Source organism: Thermobia domestica, chromosome 1 (genome assembly GCF_964235325.1).
Source record: "Thermobia domestica chromosome 1, izTheDome1.hap1.1, whole genome shotgun sequence".
NCBI classification, from domain to species: Eukaryota; Metazoa; Arthropoda; class Insecta; order Zygentoma; family Lepismatidae; genus Thermobia; species Thermobia domestica.
In genome coordinates, this window is record NC_137454.1 from 205,650,485 (window position 1) to 205,673,985 (window position 23,501).

Genomic DNA, 23,501 nt, shown 5'->3' on the forward strand with positions numbered 1-23,501 from the left:
GTCAATGACCTAGGGGTACCTAGGACCACCCCTCTAAATTTTGGCAGGGGTACCTTGGCCCACCCCCTAAATTTTGGCAGGGGTACATAGGACCACCCCCCTTAAATTTTGGAAATTGTCAAATCTAAAAATTTGGTATGGTAGCCTAGGACCATAGTATGTACCTCTATCAGTATTGGGTGTCTATGTCGTTCCCTTTCATGGGTAAAAAATTGCCAAAAATTCAAATTTGGGGGGTTTTTGACCTAATTTATCCCCTTGGATGAGGTGTTATTATCCTATATAGTTATATGGGCGTATACAGGGGTCCATTACCTTTCATAAGACATGTGAATATTAATGCACCCCTTGAAAAATTTGGGAGGGGTACCTTGGCCCACCCTTAAATTTTGGAAATTGACCAATTTAAACATTTGGTATTATAGTATAGGACGCTAATATGGATCACTATAAATTTGGTGGTCCACCTCGTTCCCTTCTAGGGGTACAAAATTGCCAAAATATAAACGTAAGCAATACGTAGTACCACGTGTTTGGTTTTTGGTCGATTTTATCCCCTTTGATGACGTGTTATTATCCTATATAGTTATATGGTCATGTATAGGGGTCCATTACCTTTCATAAGATATGGGTATATTTGTGCACTCCTTTAAAAATTTGGGAGGGGTACTTTGGCCCACCCCTTAAATTTTGGAAATTGCTCATTTTATATATTTGGTATTATAGTACTGGACCCTAACATGTATTATAATAAATTTGGGTGGTCCACTTCGTTCCCTTTTAGGGGTACAAAATTGCCAAAATATAAATGTAAGCAATACGTTGTACCACGTGTTTGGTTTCGACCCAAGTTATCCCCTTGGATGAGGTCCTATTACCATATATGGTTATATGGTCATGTATAGGGGTCCATTCCCTTTCATAACATATGGGTATATTGGTGCACCCCTTTAAAAATTTGGGAGGGGTACATTGGCCCACCCCTTAAATTTTAGAAATTGACCATTTTACATATTTGGTATAATAGTATAGGACCCTAATATATATATATATATATTACTATAAATTTGGGTGGTCCACCTCGTTCCCTTTCATGGGTACGAAATTGCCAAATTGTTAGTACAACCACGTGTTTCGTTTTTGACCTAATTTATTCCCTTGGATGAGGTCCTATTACCTTATATGGTTATATGGTCATGTATAGGGGTCTATTACCTATCATAAGACATAGGTACATTTGTGCACCCCTTTAAATTTTTGGGAGGGGTACCTTGGCCCACCCCTTTAATTTTGGAAATTACCCATTTAATATATTTGGTATTATAGTATAGGACCCTAATAGAGATTACTATAAATTTGGTTGGTCCACCTCGTTCCCTTCTAGGGGTACAAAATTGCCAAAATATAAACGTAAGCAATACGTTATACCACGTGTTTGGTTTTTGGTTGATTTTATTCTCTTTGATGAGGTGTTATTACCTTATATGTTCACATGAGCGTATACAGGAGTCTATTACCTTTCATAAGACATGGGTATATTGATGCACCCCTTTAAATTTTTGGGAGGGGTACCTTGGCCCACCCTTTAATTTTGGAAATTACCCATTTAATATATTTGGTATTATAGTATAGGACCCTAATAGAGATTACTATAAATTTGGTTGGTCCACCTCGTTCCCTTCTAGGGGTACAAAATTGCCAAAATATAAACGTAAGCAATACGTTATACCACGTGTTTGGTTTTTGGTTGATTTTATTCTCTTTGATGAGGTGTTATTACCTTATATGTTCACATGAGCGTATACAGGAGTCTATTACCTTTCATAAGACATGGGTATATTGATGCACCCCTTTAAATTTTTGGGAGGGGTACCTTGGCCCACCCTTTAATTTTGGAAATTACCCATTTAATATATTTGGTATTATAGTATAGGACCCTAATAGAGATTACTATAAATTTGGTTGGTCCACCTCGTTCCCTTTTCATAGGTAAAGAACTACCAAAAATCAAATTTCGGAGGTTATTGACCCCTATTTAGCACGTTATATGGTTTATTACCTTTATATGTTTATGTTCCCTTTTAAATTTGGGAATTATCGAATAACAAAATTCGGTAAACGTTTTCTAGGACCCGTTGGTATTCCTCTTATGGCCAAATATTCAAAATTTAAAGGTTATTGACCGGCTTTATTATTGAATAAGTACAGGATTTATTACTTTTTTCATAAGACACAGGTGTATTTGTGTACCAATCTTAAATTTTGGGAGGGGGTACATTTCTTATTGTCATATCAATAATTGGTAAATGTTCTTTGGGTAAATCATTGTGATCACGTGATCAGTTATTGACCTATGATGGAATTAGGAGTCCAGGACATTGGTACATTGAAACTTTGTAGGATAATTTGAGAATGCGTCATTGGTATTGATTATTACAGCCAAATATAAACGTAAGCAAGACGTTGTACCACGTGATTGACCTTGATGAGGTAGTGTACAGGGATACATAGCTAACCTTATTGAAACTTATGACTCATAGTCTTAAGGGAATACATGCTACAACACTGGCAAAGTTATTGTTGATGCAATTTGATTGGCTGATCACTATCTTTCGTGCAATCTGATTGGTTGATCACTATCTTTCGTGCAATCTGATTGGTTGATGAGTTTTAAATCTTTGCTGTATTCAGTTTTTAAGTTTTGTTTTACATTTAAAAATCTTGTTTTTGTTCAACATTTTGCACTCAATGATAAATATGATCAAAACCGTTTATTTGTTAATCGAATAGTTAAAAACCGGATAAAGTTTGACGGTTAACCGTGAAACGTAAAAATTTTTTAGTTTGAAATTTTTTTTGCTTGAAACATTTTGTTTGAAAATTCTTGCTTTCAAATTTTTTGTTTGAATTTTTTGTTTGAGAATTTTGTTTGAAATTTTTTTTGACAACTTTTGTTTCAAAATTTTTTGTTTAAAATTTTTTTGTTTGAATTTTTTTCGTTTCAAAATTTTGTTTAAAATTTTTGTTTGAAATTTTTTCGTTTCCAAATTTTTTGTTTGAAAAAATTTTTGTTTGAAATTTTTTTGTTTCAAAATTTTGTTCCAAAATTTTGTTTGAATTTTTTCGTTTGAAATTTTTTGTTTAAAAATTTTTCGTTTGAAATTTTTTCGTTTCAAAATTTTGTTTAAAATTTTTTTCGTTTCAAAATTTTGTTTGGAAAATTTTGTTTGAATTTTTTTCGTTTGAATTTTTTTTTTCGTTTCAAAATTTTGTTTCAAAGATTTTTGTTTGAAATTTTTGTTTCAAAGTTTGAGTTGACATTTTTAAAAGTTTGTGCACCTATTAGTAAAGAACCGGAACTGTTTAGAACAAAAACATCTGGCAACGTTGTGGTGCACGTCAGAACATGATAATGCAACGTCATCAGTTTTGCATCATCGTTCGAGTTAGTATTCATGATAACGTCATCATGGCTACTTGTCTGCAGTTTCTAAACACACGTGATGTGATAAAATCATTTACCAAGATTACTGATTTACAACAGAATGTACCTTATAGAATCTTAGCTAGACAAATGATCCCAACAAAGTTTGGATTAAGAATCGTAGTGAAGCTTGAAAATGATAAGAATATAATTTTACCAGCAAGATATTTACCCATGGAAGCATCAAAACAAGAAGAACTGCTGCGTTTCTTAAATTCTGGATCTGTATCTTTATGTTACAAAGGATTCTTGGGTCGAAGTCATCAACTTGAATTTAGTACACAGCCAGATTCGTCAGCAATTGTGATGAAATCATGAATCAGCACATTTCTTTCCAATGACGTCAGCTGTAGTTGTATGAATGTGGTTGGTCGGCATGACGTCAGCAACTGTGATGAAATCATGAATCAGCACATTCCTTACCAATGACGTCAGCAATAACTATAAACCAGCAAATACAGTGTCATCCCACGAAATCATTTGAGCAAGTGCTTTTCAGGAGGAAAGATGTGTACTTCTAACGATAAAGAGTTCATCTTCGCAAGCTATTATCCAATAAATATATTTCAAACAAAACATGTGATGATTGGTATCAGTGCTAGAACATTTGAACCAGTAATTCGATTGGGCAAAGCAGAACAATTTGGTGTACAACTGACCTGTGAAGAATGGCAAATATTATGTTCACGAATCGACCAAATGAACGATTATTTTCATGATGAGCTAAATGTGACCATAGTCAAATCATTAGGCTCAAATCATGAAGTGGTGCTGCGTACAGTCCTCGAAGAGAAGATGGTGCTGTTACGTAAAAAGAGTACATTCCATGTCCCTCGTAACATGGTGTATCTAACACAAACTGAATGGAACAAATTCATCAGCGTATTTCAGTGTGTTAAACATGCAGTGGAAATGTGCAACAAAACAAGTATATTCCTGAAAAAGTACTATTTTGAAAAATGTGTTATGCATATTGTACAACATGTATCTAGATATTGTGATGGTTGTCAACATCGTTCTTGGGTGCATACCTGTATTGATAAACAGTTTATTTGTGATCAAATGGACATTGAGTTTCCACCAATTGATATTGCATTAGACCTTAAAAGACTTCAACTGGAATTAAAATTATACGCTAAAGACAAACTAGTGCAAGAAGTTCAAAATACATTGTATCGACAATATCCAGAACCACTATCTGGTATGGATGTATGTGGAGTGTAATAAAATGATCCATTTCAATGAATTGTGTTTTTTCATTTCAAGTACAACCCCAGGTTCTGACGTGTACTATTGCACCATAATGTTGTCAAAGGTTTTTGTTCTAAAATGTTCCGGTTCTTTACTAATAGGTGCACAAACTTTTAAAAATGTCAACTCAAACTTTGAAACAAAAATTTCAAACAAAAATCTTTGAAACAAAATTTTGAAACGAAAAAAAAATTCAAACGAAAAAAATTCAAACAAAATTTTCCAAACAAAATTTTGAAACGAAAAAAATTTTAAACAAAATTTTGAAACGAAAAAATTTCAAACGAAAAATTTTTAAACAAAAAATTTCAAACGAAAAAATTCAAACAAAATTTTGGAACAAAATTTTGAAACAAAAAAATTTCAAACAAAAATTTTTTCAAACAAAAAATTTGGAAACGAAAAAATTTCAAACAAAAATTTTAAACAAAATTTTGAAACGAAAAAAATTCAAACAAAAAAATTTTAAACAAAAAATTTTGAAACAAAAGTTGTCAAAAAAAATTTCAAACAAAATTCTCAAACAAAAAATTCAAACAAAAAATTTGAAAGCAAGAATTTTCAAACAAAATGTTTCAAGCAAAAAAAATTTCAAACTAAAAAATTTTTACGTTTCACGGTTAACCGTCAAACTTTATCCGGTTTTTAACTATTCGATTAACAAATAAACGGTTTTGATCATATTTATCATTGAGTGCAAAATGTTGAACAAAAACAAGATTTTTAAATGTAAAACAAAACTTAAAAACTGAATACAGCAAAGATTTAAAACTCATCAACCAATCAGATTGCACGAAAGATAGTGATCAACCAATCAGATTGCACGAAAGATAGTGATCAGCCAATCAAATTGCATCAACAATAACTTTGCCAGTGTTGTAGCATGTATTCCCTTAAGACTATGAGTCATAAGTTTCAATAAGGTTAGCTATGTATCCCTGTACACTACCTCATCAAGGTCAATCACGTGGTACAACGTCTTGCTTACGTTTATATTTGGCTGTAATAATCAATACCAATGACGCATTCTCAAATTATCCTACAAAGTTTCAATGTACCAATGTCCTGGACTCCTAATTCCATCATAGGTCAATAACTGATCACGTGATCACAATGATTTACCCAAAGAACATTTACCAATTATTGATATGACAATAAGAAATGTACCCCCTCCCAAAATTTAAGATTGGTACACAAATACACCTGTGTCTTATGAAAAAAGTAATAAATCCTGTACTTATTCAATAATAAAGCCGGTCAATAACCTTTAAATTTTGAATATTTGGCCATAAGAGGAATACCAACGGGTCCTAGAAAACGTTTACCGAATTTTGTTATTCGATAATTCCCAAATTTAAAAGGGAACATAAACATATAAAGGTAATAAACCATATAACGTGCTAAATAGGGGTCAATAACCTCCGAAATTTGATTTTTGGTAGTTCTTTACCTATGAAAAGGGAACGAGGTGGACCAACCAAATTTATAGTAATCTCTATTAGGGTCCTATACTATAATACCAAATATATTAAATGGGTAATTTCCAAAATTAAAGGGTGGGCCAAGGTACCCCTCCCAAAAATTTAAAGGGGTGCATCAATATACCCATGTCTTATGAAAGGTAATAGACTCCTGTATACGCTCATGTGAACATATAAGGTAATAACACCTCATCAAAGAGAATAAAATCAACCAAAAACCAAACACGTGGTATAACGTATTGCTTACGTTTATATTTTGGCAATTTTGTACCCCTAGAAGGGAACGAGGTGGACCAACCAAATTTATAGTAATCTCTATTAGGGTCCTATACTATAATACCAAATATATTAAATGGGTAATTTCCAAAATTAAAGGGTGGGCCAAGGTACCCCTCCCAAAAATTTAAAGGGGTGCATCAATATACCCATGTCTTATGAAAGGTAATAGACTCCTGTATACGCTCATGTGAACATATAAGGTAATAACACCTCATCAAAGAGAATAAAATCAACCAAAAACCAAACACGTGGTATAACGTATTGCTTACGTTTATATTTTGGCAATTTTGTACCCCTAGAAGGGAACGAGGTGGACCAACCAAATTTATAGTAATCTCTATTAGGGTCCTATACTATAATACCAAATATATTAAATGGGTAATTTCCAAAATTAAAGGGGTGGGCCAAGGTACCCCTCCCAAAAATTTAAAGGGGTGCACAAATGTACCTATGTCTTATGATAGGTAATAGACCCCTATACATGACCATATAACCATATAAGGTAATAGGACCTCATCCAAGGGAATAAATTAGGTCAAAAACGAAACACGTGGTTGTACTAACAATTTGGCAATTTCGTACCCATGAAAGGGAACGAGGTGGACCACCCAAATTTATAGTAATATATATATATATTAGGGTCCTATACTATTATACCAAATATGTAAAATGGTCAATTTCTAAAATTTAAGGGGTGGGCCAATGTACCCCTCCCAAATTTTTAAAGGGGTGCACCAATATACCCATATGTTATGAAAGGGAATGGACCCCTATACATGACCATATAACCATATATGGTAATAGGACCTCATCCAAGGGGATAACTTGGGTCGAAACCAAACACGTGGTACAACGTATTGCTTACATTTATATTTTGGCAATTTTGTACCCCTAAAAGGGAACGAAGTGGACCACCCAAATTTATTATAATACATGTTAGGGTCCAGTACTATAATACCAAATATATAAAATGAGCAATTTCCAAAATTTAAGGGGTGGGCCAAAGTACCCCTCCCAAATTTTTAAAGGAGTGCACAAATATACCCATATCTTATGAAAGGTAATGGACCCCTATACATGACCATATAACTATATAGGATAATAACACGTCATCAAAGGGGATAAAATCGACCAAAAACCAAACACGTGGTACTACGTATTGCTTACGTTTATATTTTGGCAATTTTGTACCCCTAGAAGGGAACGAGGTGGACCACCCAAATTTATAGTGATCCATATTAGCGTCCTATACTATAATACCAAATGTTTAAATTGGTCAATTTCCAAAATTTAAGGGTGGGCCAAGGTACCCCTCCCAAATTTTTCAAGGGGTGCATTAATATTCACATGTCTTATGAAAGGTAATGGACCCCTGTATACGCCCATATAACTATATAGGATAATAACACCTCATCCAAGGGGATAAATTAGGTCAAAAACCCCCCAAATTTGAATTTTTGGCAATTTTTTACCCATGAAAGGGAACGACATAGACACCCAATACTGATAGAGGTACATACTATGGTCCTAGGCTACCATACCAAATTTTTAGATTTGACAATTTCCAAAATTTAAGGGGGGTGGTCCTATGTACCCCTGCCAAAATTTAGGGGGTGGGCCAAGGTAACCCTGCCAAAATTTAGAGGGGTGGTCCTAGGTACCCCTCGGTCATTGACCCCGGGCCAAGGTCATTGACCTTTGACCTATGACGTCACAAAAATTTTTGCTGACTCAGTTCGCCATACGGGGGGGACTACTACTTTAGGATACTGCGCCAGAAGTTACCCACAACGAAATGACCGCCCAACAGATGGGAGAAATGAGTAACTACTTCTTTTATTGATACGACTCAGTGCTACGTGCAGAGGAAGCGCGAGTAAAAGTTCATAAATCTGGAGCAGACTAGACCTGAGTAGTGGCTTGTTTTATTGATACGAAATTGAGGGAGGAGATTACTCCAGGTGTCGTTACTCCGATTCTCGAGCAGGACTTCTCAGGAGTAGTTACTTATTTTTATTGATATCACCCAATATCACGCCATACAAACCACACTCCTTCACGTGGTGCACACATCACACTGTTGCTTGTCTTACTACCTCTTCCCTTCCTACCTGATTAACTATTTACCGAAACGAGCTACAGTTATTTTTTGTTCAAGGATTTTTATTATTGTGCGATAATGTTTCCATTATTTTCTGGTAAGTAATTTGTGAAGTGTACGTATTACTAGCTTACGAGTCATTTAACAGTGCGGTCCAGCTTAATTTGTGAGCACAATGTGTTGCAGTTAAAAATGGATATCATAGAAAGTGTATATAAATATATATTGTGATTCAAGAGACAACATCTATTACAACCGCGGAGACAGTAGAGGATGTACTCTAAACAAAAATGTACTTGTAGGGATACAATTTATTCCTCTCACGAATGGAAATGCAGTAGATTTTCGAATGGTATACAATATGCTGTAGTAGTGTCGATGAAAAAAAAGGAACAGAAGGGTATTTATAAAATTTCCCTACAAAATATATTATTTACGGCTATTGCGTGGCAACATCGTCGCCGACACAGACGAATACCTGTGCAAAGATGCTGTTTTGTCTCTTGAACATACCTCGTTATTTGATCTAACAATAACTGATACAGAATATTTTCTAAATGAACTGATCTCGTTTAATGTACAGTAACACAGTGGTAACAATTTACAACGAATTTTCAAGATTTCCACGCTGGAGATTATATACAATTGCTTCTCAGTTAGTTCTCACCACACCACCAGGACGGATAGTAGAAATATGTCTCGTGCTAGTACAGCAGTTGGACTGCACTGAACCATTTCAAAAATATGAGTCTTGTTTCCCCATACGTTGCTGCATACTTCGTTCAGAGATAACACGAGTACTGGGAAGTATACCGCATTCTCACCAAGAACTGAAGGTGTTTGCGAAGATCTGCGATTCGCCTATTTGGAAAGCCTCGACGAGACATTTTCATTACAAAATCCATAAACGTACACTATATGGGCATATTCTGCAGAATAAAAATGTAAAGTATTTTTAAACACGTACACGTAGAGCATAGAGCTTAACAGAAAATAAATGCATATATCGTCGTCTATTTCTCTGCAACGACAAAATGTTCACAGATCTCCGTGACAACAAATATCCACAAAAAGGAAAAATTTGCAGATACAATTTGCACAGCGGTTGGATATATGTAATTTTTCCTTCCAATACTATTTCTTACTTAAATACTATTATTATTATTATTATATTCTCGTGCTGAACTTATTAATGATAGGCTTTCTTTTATTATTCTTATGGATAGATGATGCAATATTATTGTTCTAAATGCACATGCCCCAACAGAAGATGGGGATGACGATATAAAGGACAGTTTTTACGAAGAAGCAGAACGTGTATTTGACCGACTTCCGGGATAATCTGTGTAAATTATAATAGGAAATTTCAATACGAAGGTAGGACGAGAAGAGGTTTCCAAACCTATTATAGGGAACGAAAGTCTGCAAAAGGAAAGTAGTAACAACGACGTTAGACTTACGAACTTTCGAGTCTATCTTCAAAGACCTTATCGTAAAGACTAGTATGTTCCCAAATCGCGATACTCAAAAATATAATTGGACCTCACCAGGTGGAAAAACACGATCAATTTTGTCAAGTTTTGGTAAATAAAAAATGGCAATCTAGTATAATTGATATTTGTTCGTTTAGAGGAAACTGTGATACTGACTACTACATGGTAGCAGCTACTTTAAGAGAGAAATTATCGTTGAAAAAAGGAAATAATCAACATCTGATAGCGAAGAAGTTTAGCTTAAGACGCCCCACAATGGTCCGTCTCATTTTCGTTTTACTCTATTGCTTGTACTTGAGAGGGAAGTCTTCCAATACAGTAGATCTTGGATGAATGAAGAAGAATAAACAGGACTTGGAAGAAAAATCAGTCAGATGGAATATTTATTCACGTTGGAATAATTTGGACCAAAAAAATATGAACACTCGGGATAAGGTTGGAACTGGGCTAGACGAATGGAACAAATAATTGACAGAAAAAGAAGGAAAATACATTTATTTGATTTAATTATTCTAGGTTATAGTAATATAATAGGTTCCACTTGGAGTTAATTAGTTTATATTATATTTTCAGGAATATTATTATTATTGGTAATATTAATAATCATAGTAGTACAAGTAGTATTATCCTTAGGATTTAAAGTTTTTATATCATATACTATATTCAATACCTTACTAGAGTACAGTATCCATGAGAAAAGACATTGCATAACCTAGTATATATGAAATAAGACTCGTTCATTTTTTTAAAAAAAAATCTCAGTTATTATTACACCGAACATCAAAGTCTTCGAACATGTTCAACAAGCAAAACAAGTATCTTTGTACAGACTTTCGTCAGCGTCAGCGACAACGTTGCCACTCAATATCCATAAATATGAAACGGGATATTTTAAAGGGAAATATAACAAATATCCTTCTATTCCCTTCTCTTCATCGACACTACTACAACTGTACACCGTTCGAAGTTCACTCCATTGCCATTCGTGTGAATTATATCCTTACAACAATTACAGCATGTTCTATAAATATTAGTGAATGTTATCGAGTTTCAAATAACCATTTCTCACCCGGAAACCATTAGATGTAGAATACTTAGGAACTTCTTTGGCCATACTTACACTTTCTCTCAGTTTCCGCGGCTAAGACATTTACCCCTGAAGTACCATATATTTTATAACCAAGGTTATTCGTGCGTTCTGGAATATATACTAACCTCGTTTAATCACAGGAGAAGCTCCTTGTTTAGAACATTTGCTGCATCCGAGATCAAGGGGTTGAGAGGTATAGAAGTTTTCACAGCACATCAATTCTTCAAAAAGAATCTCCAAGAAGCTCCAAAATTCCGAGACCTTCTCTATAACTGGCAGCCGCACTGTGTGAGTTTTGTTATCGAACGAAGCTGTAATATAATATACCAAAAAAATTACGGATCTTCACACTATTCAAATGTTGGTTCACACCTACACATTAATATTCATCGCACAGAAATATATTAATTATTATTATGTTATTCTACTAATTAAAACACAGCGTTACCAGTGTTATTGCGTTTCAAGTAGAATTACGTTCCTTTACAGAAATAGAGAAAACAGCTGATATTTTTTATTTATCATGTTTTGGATCAGATAATGAAATTTAAAAGAAAGAGAATCTATGGTTGTGTTGGGAATCGAAGTCTCCAGCTTACTTTGCAGATGCGCTACCAATACGAGTATTGATCTGGCTGAACACCGACTTCAATAGTGGAAGTTTGTGACTGTCAAGAATTCTTACTTACTTCTGCATATTTCTGGGCATTACCGGCATCTATAATCTTAACCCTGTCACGCACGAGGGATGACTCCCTCGGCGAGCACTATTTGGGGAAGAGAGGAAGGAAGACGGCGGCCTGAGACCTATGTCAGGTACCATCCCAGAATTTGCCTGGTGAATGACGAAAACTCAAAAGAAACCTCACTTGGGATGGCTGGCTTGAAAAAGCTGTTACACATTTTCAACCAAATGGCCCCACTGGAAATTAAACCCGGAATTGCTCGCACCAAAGGCAAGGGCGTTAGGGACTACACTGCGCGGGGCCACACGATGGTACAAAGCACTAGGTTGATTAGCAGTTAGTCACATGGTACAGAAACTGGCTCAGCACATCGACACAGTCAACTGTGGACTTGGGTTCGATCACTTGTCCAGTTTCATATTTTTATCCTTTTCCTATTCAGGTGAGAACTTTCTTTTCATATACATAAATGACATAAGTGTGTCACATTTATGGTTGTGAAGTTGGTGGCTAAACAAAATTAAGAAATACTAAGAATCCACCAGCAAGTTTGTTTGATATGGAGATATTGTATTCCAACTTTGGCTTATATCTGCTTTCACTCCACAGACTATGCTGAAGAATACCAAATACTTTGATCAAATCTGTTCCATTCTTCTCGGTACACTTTTTCCTTATCGAGTGCACAAGATCATCTAAATCCCAAAGCTCATTTCTACAGCGGAAACTCTTAGTAATCCATGAAGGGGCATCACGAACTTTCACAGGAATGTATGTAAAAGAAAGAATTCCGTTTTCACTTATCATTCGATTCATATTTATCACGAGTGCTTATGCCGTCGTGAATTCCCTATCTTAGATGTGTCGATGCCATAAAGGGATGGTACTCGTATTTCATGGCGGTAAAGCGAACTCAGAATGTTCTCCTCGTGCAGTCACATAGATTACCGTTTTATCTATTTTGCATCAGTGGAAGAAGAGAGGCCTTGTACATACCCAGACAGGAAGACTTATGGGATCAGGAATTTATGATGATGATATCTACTTTAAAGTTTTCCATCGCAGCATTAACTTCGAAACACTATGAAGCAAACTACGAACTTAAATTACATTTGCGTATTCAGTTAGAATAAGCTCTGGAATTAGGCAGGTGATAGCAGATTACCTTTCTATCACATCTAGACAGATAAATCTAACTAGAAACTTCTAGTGGCTCCCTGCGAGAGTGTTTACAAAGCTTTCGACTGTTCGTTTTCCTCCCCTATGGCGCGGTGGACTAGCATGCCAGAACTAAACTTGTGTTGATTCAACAATTATATATCCTGGTACAATGTGATTAATGGTTGTAGTTAAACTTTCATTTCCTTTGAGTTGGCGATTTCCCTCGGAGTACCAGAAAGCTCACTTTTCGCACTATATCAAAGGAAATGTAAGGTATCTGATATTTATGATTTTCTAAGCTAGAGGTACCAGTAACACCAGGGTTATTCATTTTAATGCGATTTAACACAATGCTGATTCCTTTCTCAGATACTATGAAATCCTTGTCCTACTCACATTGTTTAATTATTTGTGAACGATTATAACCAATGCCAGACAGAATACAAATGTAGTCTCTCGCACAATGTAGCGATTTTCGAACCTATTTTAACCAGTAACAGATACTACAGCCGCATTACTAAGACAACATATGGTTGCTATACTTTGTGCAATGACACCTGTGATACACCTAGACACACTGTTACTTGGTGTTCAAATTTGCTACCATGAACATGAAATAAGCTTCTTTAAGGAATACATCAATGAGAAATAATAAGCATGAAATTCCAAAAATGAAACTCCACAAAAACCCTTAACATTATTGCTTTCGCAATATCAGAAGACATGTCCTTTCATTATGATTCAAACTGATTCACCCCAATTTGCTATTTCTTAGAAATATTTAACATTTAAAATCTAAGTTGAGTCTTATCTCCACTTATCCGCAAACCTAAAAATTATTTTTAAAAAAAATATCATAAATGATCCCAACGAAATTACAAAAACAGTAATACGTAGTTCCTTACCTGTTATGATGACTTTTCCTTCTCCTTGTCTTAATAATCCGAATATCTGTCTTTGGTCCAGAGACGAATCAACGATGGATTGTACACATTCTCTCAATACACGGTTCATACTGCCAGGACCAAACTGCATAGGTAGTTCACCAACTTTACGTGGGTCAAGATATGGACCACATGTACAAGTATGGTTAACGAAAGCACAAACTACAAAAGAAGGAAAAAATAATCAATGATTGTGTAGAAGTCGAGATTTACACAATCAATAAAATATCACTATTTTCTCCTTCCTACACAACACATTATAATGTTACGTAAACATGTTTCCACATTCAGGTTAATTTCTATAGATATGAAGTTATTTACTCAACATGATATTTTGAATACAAGACTCGCTGAGTTAATGTTTAAAATTTAAGTATTGTTATGTACTTATATACTAACACTTTTTATTAATTTTCTTTAAAGGATGAACCTCTATGGTATTTTTTTGAACTTAAACTCCCAAAGCCAGCGATGATAAAATTTTAAAACAAAAACGTTTACTCCACAGCTCTAATGAGAATAAGTTCCGTTCGTATTTCGTATTATTCTTTTTATTTTACATTGTGACGTTTTCAATCTAACTAAAAATAAAAATAAAATGAAATCTTTGAGTTTTACGTCTCACGATTATGCCGATTAGGCTAAAGGAGACGGTGATGATGAGAAATGAATGAAATGGTGGAATGAAGAAAGTGGGAGGAAACGGAAGAACCCGAGGAAACCCACGCACACGGTGTTTGTTCACCGCAAAGTTCACTTGGCGCGAGCTGGGATCGAACCAGGGACCCCATGCACCAGAGGTGAACGCTCTACCACTGAGCCACCGCAGCCCCCTAACTAAAAATAAATTTAGCACCGACGACGAATTGGCTATCAACACTGTGACGCATCATTTCCTATCCATCCGTTTCTTTCGTGACACCATTTGCGTCCAAGCGAAGGTCTTGCGAGCGGCATTCGTGATCGCAGTGTTGTGTCCAATAAACGACTGCATATGGTCACTGATCACATCCTGAATGCAGCTATGGTCCTAATCTATGATGCAGTCACCGTATGATCAGTAATGGTAGCTCGTCTAATGCTGATGTCCAAGAGTGCATCCTTATGTTGCTGCTATCCGAAACAGGGCTGACCTGCGTGTGCATCCTGTTTGGACTAATAGTGGGAAAATTGATGTGCACAGGTCACATCATGCAAGATGTTGTGCGGTTCTGTGGAATGGTCACCTGCTCTTCCACACGCCAAGATATGCCCCACTTCAACTCAGTTAACTGAAAACGCCTACCCGCTCTGTCTCCAATCATCACAATCAATTTGACGCACAGTGCGGACAGAAATTCGAGTTAGCGTCTCTTTCATCTCCAGTTATATGAGACGTGGATCTACAATTTAAGGTGGAATTCGAACCATTGTAAGTTCATATTTTTCAAGGTTCTCCCACTGACAATCGAACCTCGTGGCATATATAGTTCACTCCTAATAGCTCGTAGTTTGCCGACAAATATTTACATGTTACATGTTCGTACATGGTTCGTGTTACATCCACAAGTGGCAATCAAAGTACCCTGCTGATCATCGTATGTACAGTTCGCTACCAGCAACTCATGCGATATGTGTTTCTACGTCACTTTCTTATGAATGTTCATTTTTATTTTGCATCGTTGAATTTTGAAAGATACCCGAATGTTTAGTATAGACTGTGGTCTCAGATTCGATTCCCGCTTACGATTGACTTGCGGTGTTGATTCTGTCTTGCAAATGAGGCGATACTTGAATAGAAAGCAGACTTATAGAGTTGAAAGTGAATGTTTTCACCGCGTATCACCTAACTGAATATGCATTTTCTAATTAACAAAACGTTTCACGGGCTGAAAAGGTTACACCAGAAGAAAGAAAGAAAAAAATACAGATATCTGTACAGAGATTTTAAAGATTATACATTAGGAAAGTAGATTAAACGAAACAGACTAAAAATTACCAACTTTTTTGGTGGGAGAATACATATTAATCAAGTTGAGAAAACTCCAATCAGACACTACTGAACTCTTCAGATAAAGCATGGACCTAATTAATATGTGAATTATATAAAGATTTTTCCTTGCTCACCTGTTGGATTTTGTTTGGGTACACTTGAAGTATCTGGCTCAGTGACAGTTATATTTGAGGAATTCTGCTGAGTAGTAGCGGGGTCTCCTTCCTGATTTCCTCCACTACCAGTAGTACTCTGTACAGGAGATGAAGGGCCACTGGACGCTGTCTGACCCAAACTCGGGGGAATATTACAAACCCTGGTTTTATATCTGCTACCTCCTGGAGCAGCTATAGAATAAGATGAAAAAAACATTTAATTTTAGTCTAGTTTGTTCAAGAACTAAGAATGTTAGAAAATGTGACACAAACACTGTCGATACAGATGTTTAAGGGTAAGAAAACGATTTATAGAAAACTACTACTGATAACTTCAGAAAGTATTTTTCATTAATATAAAACCAAATTGTTGAGTTCTGTAGTTTTTATAGTTTTCTAGTTATATGAGACGGAACCAAGAGGTGAACGTGGAATTCTAACTATACGAACTCCAACCGGAAACTGAACTGTCTCATGCTTCAAAAAAAGGAAACGTTCATCATTTCACAATGACAGATTCCACAATTGGACAATATATTTAGAATTACATTACGCTGTGAAATGTTCCTCATCCCAGGAAAAGAATCCTAACCTATGATCAATATATAATACATCTACAAATAAATAAAAACTGAATATTTTAACCCTACAATGCATAGTGGGACAGCTATTGGTCACAGTGGTAGATAGTCTGTACTTTCCTAAATACCGATATGTAGTTGCTAATGCATGCTGAACCAGATTGGGAACGTTCGAAGCTGGTTGTAATTCCACGTTTTCCGTATGGATAGCACTATTAAGCGTAATTCCGTTACTCATTTTTGTTTTCTCTTGCAGATTTTTTTTTCACAGAATATTAAAAAAAAAAATCATGCATTGTAGGGTTAACCGCTGGAGAGCAAAGCATTTGTATCATGCCAATATTAGAAGAAAATATCAGCACATTTGTCTCGTAAACACTGCTTGATAATCTTTATAATAAGTGATTTTTTCTCTTTTTCTAATGGATTTTTTTTATTTACGTGGTTCATTTATTTATTTTTGCTGATGAGTTTCACTATTTTACCATCTTCATTTCTTTCTTCAAGCTGGAGATTTCATCGCCTAATCCTGTATCAATTTAATATGTTTCATAAAAGTGGGAAGATTTTTTTATGAAATTTTCGAGGAACGTATTTTTGAAATGAGAAGGGCAGGAATAATCACTCCTTTATTCTCGAATGATTCCAACTCCTAGCAGTAAGGAATGTGTTGAAACGTCGGCATCGAATATTTTTTACAAAAGCTATCGAGAAATGTATTTTCCAAATAGCGGCAGAAGGAAGGCAAAAGTTAAATCTACTTTTTCATTCTTGACTGATTTTAAACCCACGAAATGGGGATGGCTGAGAAGCCTTAGAAAAATATTTAAAAAATCGAATTTTATATTTACGAGTTATCATGGAACATATTTTTTTTAAAACTGAGGAGGTGGTATATCCATCCGTTTTTAATTTTTTTTATTTAAATTCCATGTAGTGGAAATCATTGGGAAGCATCACAGAAAATATGTGCTATGTTGTTTCAAAATCAATTATATATTTACCACAAAAATTATCGTGCAAGATTTTGTTTAAATGGGGAAGGGGGTTAATTATCTCCTTCATTCTTGATAAACTAATCCCAAACGTTGCCGAAGATTAGTAATCTTCAATGAAAATATTCTACATTGCATCAATCAAAGTCGAATAAATTTTGATGTAAGTTATCATGACAAATTATGTTCTTCTCGTATTATTTAAATAACGAAACTTCGAAGTTTGGGATACTTACCCATTTACCCATTTATTCTTAACTGGTTTACCCGCTTATCAACTACAACCAATAGGGAAGATTGCGATGCCCTAAAATATACATTATGTTTTTATCAAAACTGAATAATTTCTACGTGGTTTATATTGGAAAATTGTTTTGTATGTATGTGCAAACTTGCAACCACAAAACAATAGGCTTATTCCAGAAGGTTGCATTGCAGGAAGGCATATGTCAAGTTGGATTTGTTTTACTCCAGTTATCGTGAAACAGAAAGGCACACATGTGCCGGTTGAGTTGAATGGTAGAAGCTCTCTTCAATTACCTACATTTATTTCTTGACTTTACGTGTCCAACAGTTTAAAAGTTATATCCTATGAATCAAAAGAAGCACTTCCTCTTTTTAATCCTGCAGAATTTTATGTCATTCAGGCTAAGGTTGAAAATAGTGGTAAGTTAATTAGCGAATCAGTCTGTAGTATTTTACCTTTATATATTCTAGATATATATAAAATTTACGTACATTTTTGGCCAGGAGGCTGCAAAGGATGTCCGCTTTGAGCGCACCAACCAACGGGAAAAATGTCACGGGAATCAAAGCGACACCAATAATCAAAAGCACCTCTCCAACCATCAAATGTGACGTGGATCATTTCACCATTCACCGCACCTGAAACACAAATACAAATTACGAAACTATATATATAGATATATTTCTTAACAATCTAAAACAATTACAATTGACATCAAACTTAATTTATGAGTAAGGAATTTTTCAATCACGGAATTTTTCTTATCAATGTGAATTGGTATTGTTAAGTACAATCACTAGCAAAATAAGAACTCTACTTTTGGATTTCCTTTGTTTAACAACTCCAAAATATTAAACTGACTTGAGTATGTTGTTTTATACTTTTAAGGAGAATGTTTTCCATAATTTGCGTCAAAGTGCATTCAATCTTTCCCACTCATTTTTAAGTTTTTGAAATAAATTTTTACCGAAGGCTCGACTTTATCCCGAGACTATACGCTTATATGAGAAGACACGGGTCTACGGAGGTTACTGAAGTAAATTTTACCAAATTAAAGGGTAACTTGTCATCTAATTAAGAAATTAAGTAAGCACAATATTAATTATTCTAATATATTACTTCGTACAAAGAATCCTATAGTAATTTGGTGTATTTAGAAATATTATATGAAATTAGGAATCAAACATCTACAACGAAACGAACAAAGAGAAGAAGTCAGCAAGAGATTTCTGCATAATAAATGTAAAATGAAATGAAAAAATGAAATCTTTGAGTTTTACGTCCCACGGTTATGCCGGTTAGGCTAAAGGAGACGGTGATGATGAGTAATGAATGAAATGGTGGAATGAAGAAAGTGGGAGGAAACGGGAGAACCCCGAGAAAACCCACGCACACGGTTTTTGTCCACCACAAAGTTCACTTGGCGGGGGCTGGGATCGAACCCGGGACCCCAAACACCAGAGGTGAACGCTCTACCACTGAGCCACCGCGGCCCCATAATAAATGTAATGTTTAAGTATTGTAATTAAGCTCTTCATTATATCTCAATGCAATGCTTAATGCTCTCAACGTATGCCGACTCCAAATGCATGACGACTCAGATGAACTGAATATATATATATATAAACTGTAATTTGATTTTTCATTTATTGGGCTTATACAGATCAGAACGTTTCTTGCCATTACCATCACTGCCAATTCAGGTTGGCAGAGCCATAGCATGAATTCCGAGTACTGTATATCCGAAGCCGACATTTATTATGAAAGTGATGTTTTCCTTCCGAGATTCCTCTACTTGGCTTCCTAATACTAAATTGCATTAGTGCCTGAAACACAATGTGGTCATTACTGCTATTCGCATACGAACACAACCCAGTACACATTTACCTTAGTGAACTGGAAGGATTAACTTGGATTTGACCTGGGATCAATACCTGCCATTTTTTTTAAACTTTAACAAATAAATAAATAATTGATTAAATAATTAAGTGCTATGTATTATTCAATATGATTTGAATAATATAATTGTACCTTAGGTTAGTGAAAGTGGCAAGAAAGGGAGAAAAAAAAAAAAAAAAACATTCACGTATATTATTCTTCACAGCGGACGAAAGATATCAGTAGTAGAAAATGTTCAAAATAGTATTAGTATGTTATATTAGGCGACGACTTGTTTTCTTGTAATAGGTTCTTTCTTTCTTGACGTATTTACTCCTTAAACTACTTAATTGAATATTTACTCCTTAAACTACTTAACTATTCTTTAACCACAGTCAGTATTAGGACATATATTAGTGATCAAATTACAATGTATGAACTACGAAAGAAGACTGAATGAATGAAAAGATCTGGTGGGAAAAAGAATTTAGATCTAATAAATGAAAAGTAACAGTTGTTCAACACAATGATGCTTTAAAAAAAGCTCAATAATAAGAACCATACAAACCGATAACACATTCAAAATAAGGAATTTATCCGATAGTTTTCAATCTGACGATATTTAGGTTTTGTCCATATCTCGCAAACTGTAAAATAAACGGACAAAATTAACTGAAGGTGCGACTTGCGATATGATCTAGTTTAGTTTTGAAGTTCAAAATATTCTGATCCTCGGCAACTTTCTATCTGCTTTTCGTTAAAAATACTTCTTATCCTAAAATAATAACTAACTATTTGGTCTAGGAATTAATTCGTGCGGTTGGACAAGAGATGGCGCAACGAACGGAGCGTCCCACAGTTCCGTGTATCCACACATGTGTTGCAAACCCCTGTCATCGCGTATCTTTCGTAGTATAGGGCAGTGGATTAAAGCGTCAACAACACCAGTTTGTAGTTAAGTGAACATGGCGCAATTTGTGCCTGATAAAGTGTTTTTGCGGGGTGTCGTGCTGCATTACTTTAACATGCAGAAAAGTGCGATTGAAAGTCATCGTGTTTTGGTGGAAGTGTATGGTGACCATGCTCTAGCTGAGCGAACGTGTCAGAAGTGGTTTGCACGGTTTAGAAGTGGTGATTTCGGCTTGGCAGACCAAGAGCGAGCTGGACAGCCAAAAAAATTTCAAGACGAAGAATTGACAGCATTGCTCGAGCAGAATTCGTGTCAAACGCAGGAACAACTTGCAGCAGCATTAGGCGTTGATCAAACAACAGTCTCCAAACGCTTGAAAGCCATGGGAATGATTCAAAGGATGTCACATTGGGTTCCACATGAATTGAAAGACAGAGACGTTGAAAGACGAAAAACCATTTGCGAATTGCTGCTTCAACGACAGAGCAGAAAGGGGTTTCTGCATCGAATTATTACGGGTGATGAGAAGTGGATCCATTACGAGAACCCTAAACGAAAAAAGGCCTGGGTGAAACCAGGTGAACCAGGTCCATCACAACCAAAACGAGATATTCACTGTGCAAAGGTTATGCTGTGCATATGGTGGGATATGAAAGGTGTGGTGTACTATGAGCTGCTGCAACCGGGTGAAACTATGAATGGAGAACGTTATCGACGACAATTAATGCGTTTGAAGCAAGCTCTGGCCAGAACACGGCCAGAATGGGAGAACAGACATGATAAACTTATTGTTCAACATGATAACGCTCGCCCACATGTCGCAAAACCGGTCAAAACCTATTTAGAAAATGTCGGATGGGAAGTTTTACCCCACCCGCCGTATTCACCAGACGTTGCTCCTTCGGACTACTACTTGTTCGATTGCATGAACAACGATTTGATTGGACAGCGGTTTACTTCTTCAGAAGATATCGAAACATGGGTCTCTGACTGGATCGCTTCCAAGGATGAGGACTTCTTTCGCCACGGAATCCGTACATTGCCTGACAGATGGGCGAAAGTGGTGGCTAGCGATGGACAATATTTTTCTTAAGGTATTTATGTATTTTGTGTTTGTACTACAGCTTCAATGTGTGCGTACCAACCGCACGAATTAATTCCTAGACCAAATATAACCTACGGTATATTAACAAATCCCATTAACGTAACTTACCTACTGTTGCTGCACAAATTAATTGTGGATTTTTCTTATCAACAGCTTCCAATTTCACTCCAACCTGAAACATATTACATCGCGGCGTAGGAGGCTCTTTTTTAAATATCTTGGATGGTGCCATTTCAGCTCCATTCAATGTCTTCAGGAGAAACATTGGCCAAGACGATGCATTCATCCGAAAACCTAGAAAGATATTAACGAAAATAGGCACTAGTATCTATATAAACTAAAACCGAGGTAATAACAAGAAACAAAATATAGTTATATACTTGGTAACTTAATGAAAATTCTTTTAGGAAAACAACTAAGGAAAACGTATATTTAGATATTATAATGCTTGTTACAAATTCACCAAATTCTGAAATTATTACTTTAGGTTGGTGCGTCGTTTCCAAAGGCTACAAATATAAAGACCATACCCGGTTAATCAAAATAGTCGTCGTCTGGAACCACATTATTTTTGTCTACGCTCAGTCTGCGATCGAAAAAGCCCTCAATCACACGTTCCACTGCCTAATATTCACGGGACGCAACACAGGAAGAGAGTGCCACATCCTTTGAGCGGGAAGAAAGTGTGAATTTTCGTCCAATATCAGGACACAATATCTGCTGACCATTGCTGGATGTTTGATGACAAGTATGCGGTACATGTCATTGAGTTTAGCGCCGTAGCATCCACAGTGATAGTTTCCCCTCGACAAAGAGACACATAATGGAACACCCCCACCATTGACCGCCATACAAGAAACAAAACATTCTGTGGGTTTAGGAAACCGTTCTCGACGTTGGTCACGAACCAACCATTGCCCTGACAGTTTACGATATTCGTAGGAGATTCATATTACGTCAGAAGTGACAATCTGATGTACGGAACTTTCCTGATAACTTCATACAATCAGAAAACTGTATACCTCCACCAGACAGAAATTCTTGTTGGCTAATATGAACACATATGACATCCATGAGTCCAACTTGAGCCGCTGAAAAATAGTGGTATGGTATTATACCTAATTCGTCTGCAATGACACGAATGCTTTTCCGAGTCTGCTTCCACGGTGTTTCGGAGCTCATCTGACACGATGTTGGTCGGTGCTCACGGGGCTCATTTTGCAGTGCTGTCACCGGAACGAAATTAGAGAGAACAACGATGAATGATGCGTTCATTCGCCATTCCTGGCACGAATGCATTTTTATTTTATTTATTCATTTTTTTCGGATTGCTGTACAGAATGTTTTAAATTCGTAAAGAAAAATCACTTGCAACTGTGTTTTCCATGGTTCGGGCTCCTACACATTTTGGTTTAGCCGGGACAATCCGAATTTATATCTTCTCCCACCACCAAATTGTTTAAAACTCCAAATGTTCCTTTTTTATAGTATGTAAGTTAATATCATCCCTTCGATATTTAAAGAATACCACTTTTATTAGTCAATTTTGGTTAGTGTTAATCTATTCTTTAATTAATTACAATATTTTAGCAGCAAAAAGCAAATGCATAACTATGACTATAATGCATATTTTCATAAGGTGTCTCGATTTTCTAGTCTGAAAATCTGGAAGTCCTATCCATGTGTAC

General features: G+C 35.7%; 1 protein-coding gene across 3 annotated transcripts in view; it reads right to left on the minus strand.

The window, feature by feature from the left end:
• Scm (Polycomb protein Scm) overlaps positions 1 to 23,501 on the minus strand; it is an 81,783-nt gene that overhangs the window by 20,780 nt on the left and 37,502 nt on the right. For all 3 annotated transcript variants that reach the window (XM_081769015.1, XM_081769007.1, XM_081768999.1), the window contains exons 7-11: positions 21,922 to 22,107; positions 18,412 to 18,558; positions 16,077 to 16,289; positions 13,932 to 14,132; positions 11,305 to 11,490 (exon numbers count right to left, since the gene is read on the minus strand). In XM_081769015.1, the coding sequence (XP_081625141.1) occupies positions 11,305 to 11,490; positions 13,932 to 14,132; positions 16,077 to 16,289; positions 18,412 to 18,558; positions 21,922 to 22,107 (933 nt within the window). The remainder of the gene's footprint in view (positions 1 to 11,304; positions 11,491 to 13,931; positions 14,133 to 16,076; positions 16,290 to 18,411; positions 18,559 to 21,921; positions 22,108 to 23,501) is intronic.